The sequence below is a fragment of the Diplotaxodon limnothrissa genome, linkage group LG4, assembly GCF_057381915.1.
Source record: "Diplotaxodon limnothrissa isolate DT_005_m linkage group LG4, D_limnothrissa_male_GT1.1, whole genome shotgun sequence".
Classification (NCBI taxonomy): domain Eukaryota; kingdom Metazoa; phylum Chordata; class Actinopteri; order Cichliformes; family Cichlidae; genus Diplotaxodon; species Diplotaxodon limnothrissa.
In genome coordinates this window covers 9,604,899-9,617,005 of record NC_140599.1, presented here as the reverse complement: position 1 = coordinate 9,617,005, position 12,107 = coordinate 9,604,899, and the positions used below count along the sequence as shown (strand labels likewise).

General features: G+C 41.1%; 1 protein-coding gene across 7 annotated transcripts in view; it reads right to left on the bottom strand.

The window, feature by feature from the left end:
* LOC146633262 (RNA binding protein fox-1 homolog 2-like) overlaps positions 1-12,107 on the bottom strand; it is a 54,569-nt gene that overhangs the window by 16,496 nt on the left and 25,966 nt on the right. For all 7 annotated transcript variants that reach the window (XM_085351423.1, XM_085351421.1, XM_085351422.1 and 4 more), the window contains 4 exons: positions 10,264-10,467; positions 6,750-6,923; positions 6,299-6,352; positions 5,957-6,049 (listed from right to left, as the gene is read on the bottom strand). In XM_085351423.1, coding sequence (XP_085207549.1) covers positions 5,957-6,049; positions 6,299-6,352; positions 6,750-6,923; positions 10,264-10,467 — 525 coding nt within the window. The remainder of the gene's footprint in view (positions 1-5,956; positions 6,050-6,298; positions 6,353-6,749; positions 6,924-10,263; positions 10,468-12,107) is intronic.

The following is a 12,107-nucleotide window of genomic DNA, read 5'->3' as shown; positions in this document are numbered from 1 at the left end:
AAAGGCTAACAGGATAGTAACAAGTTTTAATGGTGCAACCCATTTTATTCAACTGCTGGACTGGAAATAAGAAACTTTCCAGCCAAACTTGTATGAAAAACTGGTGCAACTGTGTCTGGATGGTTCCTAATGGTTTTACTTGTACATCAATTGAAGAAAACATCCCAATATATATATATGTTTATTGTTCCAATTGTTTTTTTAACGTCAAGGCAAAGCCAGTGTGCTAGCCTCGGTATGTACATTTGTGAAATCTTTGCCTTGGCAGTAAACACAGAAAGGGCTCTCCTGGCATAGCGACTGTCTGCAGTATGATATGCCAAGATCCTGCCTCGCCACATGTTCAGCATTAGGCCTCGGCCTGTGTGAGCGGCAAATCATTTTTCAAAACACCGCGTCCAATTGGCAAATATCTGATAAATGTGCTCTCCCCGAAAAGCAGACAGACCGGTGAAATTTAAAAAAAGAAATTAAAGAAAAAGAAACAAAAACTTGAAAACCAGGGTAGCCTTAAATTGCCCTGCAAGTTCTGCATTCAGTCAAAGCGATCGTAGGCAGCACAGGGAGCAAAGCTTTGTTTCATTTCTGCTGATTTCTTTTTTATTAATCAAGAAATGGATGCTATATGCATTGAGTCCAATGGAGAATTAATAAGATGGGATTGTAGATAGCCGTGTCATTGCAATAAAAGAGGAGGGTGATTACATTCGGTCATTCCCAGTGAGGTGTTAATGACGTGGTGGAGGAGGGAGCGAGGGGGTGGGGGGCGGCCATGTGGAGGAAATATTACTGCTAAAAAAGATCAGGTCTGTTGGAAGATGCTGTGTCAGTCTGTTTGTGTGAGTGTGTGTGTTTGTGATATTGCAGTGTGCACTGAAAAATGACACAATACCAATAAGGCCTCACACTGCATGGGCCTATCGCATTAAAAGCATCGGTATAGAGAAATGTAAAGATTAATAGTGTTAATGTAACAATAGATAAATACCCATTTGAAGGGTGGGTGGGAAAGGGGATCAATTTTAGTGATAGATGTTTGTACACAACTTACCGTTACCGTAGAAACAGCGAGTGGTTACCGTGGAGACTGACAACAACACACAGAAGTCGTCAGGGAAACAGAAAAAATATAATAAATAAAGGAACAAATAATCCCAGGAACAAAAGAAACCTAAATGCCCCTCCCCGCCCTCCCCACCAACCACCACCTGTTTTTGCCCCAAACCTGATAGCAGCATAGTTAGAGCTCAGAGCAGAGTACGAGAGAAAGAGGAAGGGAAAGGAGAGAGGATGCTAGCTCTCGATGCTCTCACCATTGTAACAACAAACACGTGGCAGCAAGGTGTTCGGCGCTCTAGAGAACATGGTCCAGAAGAATGGAGGTAACTGGGGAGGGGGACCTTAGCCACAAAATAACTAAGGAGCAAATGGAACACCTCCAAGGAAAAGAAAAGAATAACACCACCCTCCATCGTTAGAGCAGAATAGCAAAAGTCAGTTTATTGCTGCCTGGGTCTATTTCCAGTCAAAAGGGCAAGCAGGGACATTTTTGGATAGAAATGGACTGATTCTTGTGTAGCAAAGTTACGCCACAGAAGGAAGAAATGTGTGTTTGGACACTGAGTGACTATAATTTCCACTTTTATCCAGTCACCACAAAAGAGCACACTGAAGGCCAGTCAAACAAGAAAAACTAGATGGATGATAAAATAAAATAAAATAAGGAAAAAAAAACAAAGAAAACCGACCAAACATCTTTTCGTCTATTCCAAACTAATCAATACGAAATGACAGAAAGACAAACGTGACTGGCGAAAAGAGAATGAAGGGATATTGAAGAGAAAGAACAGAGCAGACACACAGCGACAGATCAAGGGTTGAAAAGGGCAAAGTGCAAACTCTCTTTCCCCGTTTCTTTCAACCGCTTTCTTCGTAAACACACACGGACACGCTCACATTTCATTCATTAATCTTGGCCGCGGTGACTCATGCAGTAACAGAAAGCTCAAATAACAGATCAAATACTGTGTGTGTGTGTGTGTGTGTGTGTGTGTGTGTGTGTGTGTGTGTGTGTGTGTGTGTGTGTGTGTGTGTGTGTGCGTGTGTGCGTGCGCGTACGTGCAGGGTGGGGGGCCGTGGTCATCTATGACAGGTGAGCCTTCGAATCAGACCGTGGCTGATCCTGTGACTTGCATTCGAGTTCATTCAAATGAAATTCTCACGGGGAAACGACTGATTGAAGGCCCAACTGTGTCTGTTAGAGGAGCGTGTGGCAGCAGCACCGTTTGGTGAGAATATGCGTTGTCAGGCATGCAGAAACACAGACACAACTGCTTCTCCTCCCTTTTCACCCGCACACATCCATGCAGCGATGACGACACTCCTCGGGCTCGCTTGCACCCCCGACTCGAGTCCCTACTTTGCATGCAAAGCTGCACCGTTCGTGGCACAGAGAGACACACACGTGTCAGCCATTCTGTGCTCTTGTGTTATATCTGACTAAAACTCTGCGCCGCGGAGGAGCCTTCACTTCCCATAACACTCCAGCAACACAGATCGATCGCAAACGCACAATTCTAGAGCGAGGGTTAGTGAATGGGAGTTTGCAGGGTCCAACATGGTCTCTGTCTCAATACCATTTCTTCTATGGATGTGTGAAGACCTGTAAAATATGATACTTGCAACAACTTAATTTTGAGTGTGCGATCAAAGTGTGCTTCGATCATGATTATTAGGATTAATCAAAAAGTTAATAGCCTAGCATCATACATCTTCACCTTCAGACGGTCCCGTATAAATAAACAAAGAAGGAAACATTAAAACTTAGCTCCCTGAACAAATGAAAATTGCTCTGTGTGACCAGCAGCTGTTGTTCACACAGAGCAGAATCCAATCATCAGCCAGAAGCACAGTTACGACAGCTGCATTGTTTCAAAATGTGCGAGGCGCACACCAGATGTGTACACCAGCCTAAAAATAAAGTGGACCCATTATGTTCGTTCCAAGCTCTACCATATTTATTTTATTCCAGCCCTATCTTTATTCATCCTATCCCTGTAAGCTGACTTTCATCTGATTGGCTGCCCCTCCCAAACAGCAGTGGTCTGCTTGAGATGACCATATAAGGATATAAGCTCCTGACTGACAACATACAAATCAAAGACAATTAAAAAACAAACAAATATCTGAACAGTAAGCATTGAGAGGACTTGTATGCGCAGGGATGACACTAAACCTTATTATCTGAAATTTTAGCTATGTTTAACATAAGCATCTACCTTTAGAGACAGAAAATAAGAAAAAGGCTCCCTTTAATTTTTCTGTAACTGGAACTGAGACTATGATTGGACCCGAATCAACTCCGCTTACAGCCACTAACTACAAGTAGAATAAATCTGTGATAGCACGTACAACATGTGACTAAAATGTAGATAAAACAACACGTTAATGACAGCCAAAATGGTACAGTCAGACAGATGCTTGGAGTGTGGGCTGCTTTATGTCAGGGCATACACACAATCAGAAAGACAGCCATGGATAGATGAAGATGCGCATGTTTGAAAGTGTGTACAAGATCCACATTGTCACAACTATATATAGGCCTATAGCACTCAATGGTCTATATATAGAGTAAATGGTGATGAGATGGGAAGAAGCAGGTATAGACAAAGAGAACTGTAGTTGGGCCACTTACATGGATACATTGGAAGCATACAGGAAACTGACTTCTTCAAAGCGCAGAGTTTTATTCCAGACAAAGAGAAGTACAGTGTAACTTTAAGTACAACAACTCTGTTTCTACTCTCTTTCATTTAATCCACATACATGCACACTATGGGGAGCTAGTAGGAAAACAAAAAGGAAATAAAATAAGACTACCCAATTCCACTTGCATGCACCAAGAATAAAAACAAGCCAGCACTCGAGTACAGTACAGCATTCCTTTATCAATCATTGAGTCAAAATCAGTCTAGGAGTTCAGCTATCAAGCCTTTTTCCCCCAGTAAGTGAAACAAGCTATAAGCACTCAGGTGTAACTCAGTTCATGCCAACCGAACAAGTAAATTAACAGCCCGTCACCACAACTAATTCAACAAAATAGCCATACATAATAAACATGCAAGAATAAACATCCAGCTGTCAGCAGTACTGCCTCAGCGAGGCTCCAAATTACCAGATTAAAATATAAATCATGCACAACTAAATCTACATCAGCTAAACCCAGGCCACTGGATAGCAGTAAACTCTAGTCACACACGTAATGGTGAAATATTTATGTCTAAACAGTCGCACAGGCCTATATTTCAGAGTTTCTGAATTATAAAAGAAATGTGAGATTTCACTGTTGCTCTTTTACCATATTTGTCTCTGAAAACAAACTTCAACAAACTCTGAAATCATACGACCGGTTGAAGCGTGAGTTACTGCAGCGACATCTGCGAGAAAGGAGAACTGCCAGAGAGCATTGCCTGAAATAGAAATGTCCGGCCGTTTTTCCTTGGCTGGAAGAATGTATAAACACAAATCCACTGTTTGTCCTGCGCCAGCCTTTTGTCTTCAAGCCCATGCACCATAAACAGACAGAAAGAGAGAGGCTGCTCTACAGACTCCTGCTGCTGACCCACCATGCGGCTGATACGTGACTCACTACGAGGCCATCGCTGCTACTGGAGTTCAACAAAACACATGCAGAGTGACGACTGAAAACAAAGATGTCTTGCTGTTTGACAAGTGACTTACATCATGCAAAAATCTGGGAAGAGTCACAGAATCAGGTTAAAGCGATGCCAGGAATGGCACAGGTTGTTGATATACAAAAGGAAAAACTGATGCATGGTAAACTGGCTCCATCAGTATCCATTCAGCTTGCTGACTGACTGAAGGTGGAGGTGGCGGAGGGGAATATAATGTTGTACCAGTGGATGCAGGTGGATGTTTCTCATTCTCCACCACACTGCAGCAGAACTGAGAGTACATAACTAAAAAGGTTCCAGCCTCATCCATCATGCAGGAACTGCCTTGCACACACCCACACACAGACAGACACACACATACATACTCGTCACAAGGAAATCACCACAGTAAGCCCATGCACAAATCCTGGCTTACGATGGCACAAGTCAAGTGATCCAATATGGATAACTGGCTGATTGAAACCCCAATTAAAATAAAGAGGGAAGGAAAAAAAAGAAAAACTCAATTCAAAAACTAAGAACATGCTTCAGGTAAAACATGGGAAAGAATATGTCACACAAAAAACACACAACCTCAAACCACAAAAACCAGAAAATAAATAAAATCAAGTGTACATTTCATCAGAAAGAACCCAGACTTCCATAAAGTGAGCATGCGTCAGTGTTGCTGTGATTCCCAGCATGCTGCTGTTGCATCAGGAGCCAAAAGCTGTCACAACCACTTAGCTACAGCACCGGGAGAGGGGAATACAGAAGGATTTCTCTATGCTGGGGGAGAAAAATAAGAGCATCTGACAGCAATCTGCCATGCATCGTCCTTTCACTGCGTTCCACTTGTGCCCTCCGGTGCAAAATGCACAAATCTCATTCCAATTGTTGCACGAGAAGTTGTAACGTTAGCGTGGCTGCAAGTTGTGCATCGGTTGAGGGGGGCAGGTAAAAAGACAACAGGTTAATATACAGAGGGCAGGGGGGGAAACACTTCAAAGGAAAAGTACCCAGCATGCCTTAGTGTAGTGTTCTTGCACCCCTAATCATTCCCACCACAAAAACAAAACATCAAAATAATAAATCAAGTCTTTTGGGTTTTAAAAACAAGAAACATATTGCAGAGGACCGGTGTGGGATACCACTGGGCTGCATCAGAGCATATCACTAAAGGGAGGATGGGAGCTAGCACGTCAGTGATCAAGCAGAATTATGGTGGGAGTAGAGAGAGGAGACAAGAAAAGAAGGAAGAGAAAGGGAGAGAGCAAAATTACCTCAATCTTACGACCTTCCACCAGTGTGCCGTGGAGCTTTTCCCTGGCTTTCTCTGCGTCTGCGCTGTTCTCAAATGTCACAAAGCCAAAACCCTGTGGTACGCAGCAGAGGTTAGAGAGGTTGATGGTGAGTGAGGGGCATGTCAGAAGGGACTGCCGACCGGTAGAGGACAATCTGCGGGACTCATTCTGACACTGTTAAACAGATGACTTTAGTTCTGGAACAGCGATTTCTCACGCGGACTGCTAATACCACATGACAAGTAGTCACAGTTACACAGGAAATCTTTCAGCAGTAAGCCGGTCACAGCATTGAGTATCAGATGCTTGATGCACACTTACCTTTGAACCCCTCTCATTGAAAATAATCTCAACATCCAGGATCTTCCCAAATTGCTGCGAAGAAATTTGAGGAAAGAAATATTAGCCAACAATCTTATATCAATAAGGGATCTCACGATTCTGTGCTTAATTAATAAAAGTCATTAAGGGCCATGTAAAGCTATTTGAATTAAAGCTACTTTACACTAGGGGTCACTGTTACACAAAAGACAACATTTGCATTTTAATGTGCATTTCTTTGCGTTGAACTCTGCTCCATTTCTTTCCTCCTACTTTGACACTCATACAAACATGATGACACAGATAAGAGAACACCCATCAGTCTCCTTTCTTTATGAGCGTTTCACTCTTTTGTCATTCGCTCTGAGGCAGCCCCTTATATGGAGGACGCAGGGTGTCTAGACGGATTTATTGATCCCCACCTTAAAAATGAGGCTCCAACAGTTCTTACCCCAAACATCTGCCTGAGGTCTGGGTCCCGGAAGCGGAAGGGGATGTTTGAAACATGGAGGCGTTTGGGGGTCCCTTTGGCCTCTGTCGAGTCTCCTGCTGAGCCTCCCGCTCCTGTGCCTCCTGCGCCGCACTGTACACCCGCCTCACCCTGAGACGTCTCCTCTGTCTTTACCTGTTTGTGGGAAGAAGAGGAGAGTGAGACAGATGGAGTCAAGTTATAGCGCTGTATAGATAGCAGGAGAAGAAGAAACAATGGAGAATAAACCGAAATGGAAAAAAAGACAAGCAATTTATTTTTATTTTATTTAAATGCCTGTTGCCTCAACTCCTCTCTCCTTTCCTCTTCAGTACAGCAAGTCAAAGAACTCAAAAGTTACAAAAATAAAATAAAATAAAGATATGACACTACGTATCTGGTCAAGCTGTGGTAACCAGAAAATACTGCCCTCCTATCCAGGTGTGAGCTGCACGGTGACTTGAGCTTTTTTTATTTATATAATACTCAATTTTTTATGTTTTTAACACATTGGTAAACAAAAAAGAAGACATGAATTTGAATAATGAAATAAAGATTCAATGTGAGTCTTAATACATTCTTATATTTAGATTAAAATCTACTCATTAGCTCAGTAGCGACATGTTAGACCGCTGTTATTTGATCATCATATCAATAGGTGTACTTAACATTATGTATTTAAAGTTAAATTTAACTGAGGGGTCAAAATGCCAGACATCATCATAAGAAAGCGTGTTCCTCAAAGAGGCAGCGGCTATGTTCAGAGGCACTGATGTGATCAGTGTGAAAAGCTCCTCCTACTTCTAAAAAAAATAAGAAGAAGAAACAAAATAACTGATCAAAGTTTCTTAAAATAACATGGACAAGTCAACTATAGTGAAAATAAAGAGCGCCCGTTGCATTTTATGCCTGTTTTCTGATAAGATACACGCAAAATCCTTCAAAGTAAAAGCCTGTGGGGATCGTGAGTCCAACTTGACTGGCGGTTTCTCGTTTTGATCAAGCGTTTGGGGTTTTTTAGCCTCAGCTAGTAACCCAGATGGGAGGGACTAGGAATCAACAATGAAACAAGCTGAGAAATGAGAAGAGGTGCGTCCACACAGTTTTGCCGGCAGCCTCGCTCTTATGCCTGTCTACACAGGATGCGTTCAGGGTTGTTCGTAATTAAAAGTTTGTAGAAAGGAGTCACCCAAATTCACATATCCTGCAGTCTAAAAGTTTAGACTCCAAGTAAAAGCACAGTTTTTTGCATCTGCATATAAAGTAGGGCTGCTCGATTATGGCAAAAATGATAATCACGATTATTTTCACTGAAATTGAGATCACGATTATTTGACGATATTTATTTCGTCCGCCAGAGCTTATATTATTTTGTTTACATGCTGTAGTGCCATTTGTGGGAGCATTTCAAGTTGCTATACATCAATACAACTGTTATAGCCCATATTTTAATAATGTGTATGCATTAAGTCCATAGTAACTACATTAATTGCAAAAAAGTGCAATAAACTACAAAAAAATTGAAAATCGTTTTTGTTTTTACATATATTTCTACTTGGAGAAATTTAAGAGGTTTATCCCTCAAAACTTTAAATACAAAAAAGTTGCAAAAAATAGTTTACAACAACAGGAAATTTATTTTGAGTGTCTTCATAGTTTTATTTTTGGAGATACAGCAATTTTTATATACTGCAGGAAAAACAAAAAAACAATCCTATTTGCAAAGAATGTGCATGTGCATCAAAATAAACTATTTCCAGCAGTGCAATTCTAAGGCCTACAAGTAAAAAACTAAATTTTCCGCAAAAATGACGTCACTTGCGATAGTTCACGTTGACGTCTTTTTCAATGTGGGAAGTGTTAAGAACAGCTGATCGGATCGGCAAAGTGTTTCTGGAATATTATGTTTTTGTTCCTGCAAGCTCTTTTTATGCAATTTTTGCAAAGCTATATGTGGAAGGAAACCGTGACCGAGGACAAGCTGATGGCATAAGAAGTAAGTACAACTCCTCTGGTTTCATATGGAAAAAAATTTATTGTGCTAGCTTAGCGTTCAGGTTCTACAGGGATTTAAAAATAGTTACACAAAACGAGCATGCTGCTCTGACCGGCTTTAAAGGTTTAACAATAACAATGTATTGAATAATGACTTTAAAAAATAATATAAAATAGTGTGCAAATACTGATAACAGTGCAAATGTTTGCAATATAAGAAATAAATGAAAAATGTGAACTTTGCAGTGTTGCTCTGTGGTGCAGCTACGACACCATAGCAAAGTTTACACACTGTGTCTACTTGATCCACGTCTGACTCCGCGAACCCATAATGTTTCCACACCACTTAAGTTTTTTTTTTTTACCTCTCTTTTCAACCAACGGCAGTCCACTCCTCTCCAAATAACTTCTGCTTAGCTTTCCGAGCTTCCCTCGGGTCCTCTTAATTGTTGTGACGCGTGTTCGAAATGCAGAGCAGTGCGCTTGATTTGCCACATGGAGCAGCGCGAGAGTAAAGCATGAGGGAGGGGCTAATAATCGGCTCAGTCATTTTTAATGATCGTTGAAAGCCCAGATCGTAATCGTGATTAAAATTCGATTAATTGAGCAGCCCTAATATAAAGCGAAAAAGATTAAAACAGAAATGTCTCAGTTTGATCAGATGAAGATGAGATGAATGCTCATTTCATGCCAGTATCTTTAGGGAGGCAATGTGATCATATTGACTTTTAGCAAATGCAGTGAGATGTTTTTATTTTATTAGATTTGGCTGTTGACATTCAAGCTAAGCTAATATAAACACAACATGGGAATTTAGATCCGTAGCTCCTTGCTATTAAAACTAAAATCACCTGACGATTATTTTACTGCTGTTAGAGGAAAGTCAACTAACCGTCAGGTGTCGGTAATGAAGTCTGCTGAGGAATGCCAAAAACTGAGCAGGCACCCACTGTTACCTCAGATTTGAGAGAGTTAATATTATTGTGGCAGCACAGCGTGTCGTGGTTTATGAGATGAATCATTATCAACTTGTAAATTCTGAACACATTTTAATGATCACTAAATCACTGTGTTTTTAATTTTCTATAATAATTAGTCAACAAAACACACCTCTCAGCTTTTCATGTATTCATGTATTTTGAAACTGGGTTTTTTTTGGAGACGTGAAGTATAAATGTGCCCGTCTCTAAAGCACTCTGGGTCAACGTCTGTTGTTTAAATGTGCTTTAGGGTATTAAAAAATAGACAACATAGAAAAAATAGGTTCAGACATTTTCCATGGATATTTAAGGTACACGGTTTCATTTCCACAAATGTTGTAATACAGTTCAGTGGACTACACACTGAACTTAGAGGATAGTATCAATCGATCTGATACCAATACCAGTTTTTGCTATACAAACTATTCATATTTGAATCCGTCCGCCCACCTCTACAAGGTATCAAGTATATATATATATATAAATAAAAAAACAAAGGGAAATGAAATCGTGGTGCTTACATTGCTGCTGTTGTTGTTGGTGGAGGTGGGGGCTCCATTTGCACCAGCCCCTACCTCTGCTGCACCTTGGCCTCCAGCACCAAACATGGCCCCAGGGCCAAACTCTGTTCCTGGTAGACCGTTTTGAGGAGGGGGTGGAGGTGGGAATGCTGTAAAGGGTGGGGCCACCAAACCCTCCTGTCCTCCTGTCGAATCCTGAGAGCCCTGCGGGAGCGGGGGAAGGAGGGGGAGGGGGAGACAGAGACAGCTTAACATATATTCTCAGTGAGCTTTTTACAGCGACTGCAGCTCCCTGACGGAGAGAGAATGAGGGGGTTAAAATCCTGCCTATCAAATTTCACTCTCTCTTCCTCTCTCTCTCTCTCCTTTACCACGCAGTCACTGCTTCATTCCCTGCCTCGCTTTACCTCCATATCTCTGACAGGCATGTGTTTTCAGTCAGCCGACCATGAAATATTTACAGCAAACAGATCTATTATTAGGGCAGTATGGTGGCGCAGTGGTTAGCACTGCTGCCTCACAGCAACAACGTCCTGTGTTTGACTCCCAACATCTAGCTGCAGCCTTTCTATGTGGACTGTGGGTAGCCCTGCTTCCTTCCACAGTCCCAAGTCATTATTACTGGGGTTAGATTAATCTAAGTATGAATGTGAGTGCGAATGGTTGTCTCCCCAATAGACTGGTGACCTGCCTCTCGCCCTGTGCCAGCTGGAATAGCGACCCCGATAAGGAGGGGATCATCTATTATTAAGTTGCGAAATTTGATACAAGGTTTGAGATACAAAGATGCTTCTAGGATGGATCGACAAGTCGGTAGATAAATACTAACAGCGGCATGTAAACTGTGACATATTTACATACACTGCTGCATTGTGTGACTACTTGGGAAGATAAGCTGTACTTCAGATTAGATGCGGGAGCTTCACTGCCTATGGCTCTGTATCAGCAGCAGGATCACCTACAGATTCTTTAAAGCTGCTGCTGCTGCTCCAGCACGCTCACAAATACACACACACACATATATCTTTATGTTGTGTGTGTTTGGGTGTGTGGTGACTCTGCACTATTGCTTGCTTCAATCATTTCACACACTCAAGGGCATTTACAGCAAAGCCAGAGTAAAAGAAAGGTAGAGGATGGACGGGGAGAAGCAGAATGATTAGATTAGATTAGATAGAACTTTATTAATCCCTCGGGTGGGTTCCTCTGGGAAATTCGATTTCCAAAAAAGCACAGCACCGACAGAAGTTACAGAGTTACAGAATATTTTATTATATATATATATATATATATATATATATATATATATATATATATATATATATATATATATATATATATATATATATATATATATATATATATATATATATATATATATATATATAATACACACACACACACACACACACACACATATATATATATATATAAATACAGAGACAATATAAATAAAATATACGAAGAGGATAAATAGAATAAATAGGAATAAAAATAAAAATACAAGTGAATTGCACATTTCAAGTATTGAGTCTATTGCACCGTTGACTATTTACAAAAGTATTGCACAAAAGGTATTGCACAGTGAGGTGAAGAGGCACTACAGCTTAGTTGTTCCCCCCTCCTTTGTCCTCCTGTTTCCCCTCCCTCTCCCCTCCAGAGAGGAGTTAAACAGTCTGATGGCGTGTGGGACAAAGGAGTTTTTAAGTCTGTTAGTTCTTGTCTTTGGGAGAAGCAACCTGTCACTGAACAGACTCTTCTGGTTGTTAATGGCCGTGTGCAGAGGATGCCTGGCATTGTCCATAATGTCCATCAGTTTCTTTAATGTCCTTTTCTCTGCCACT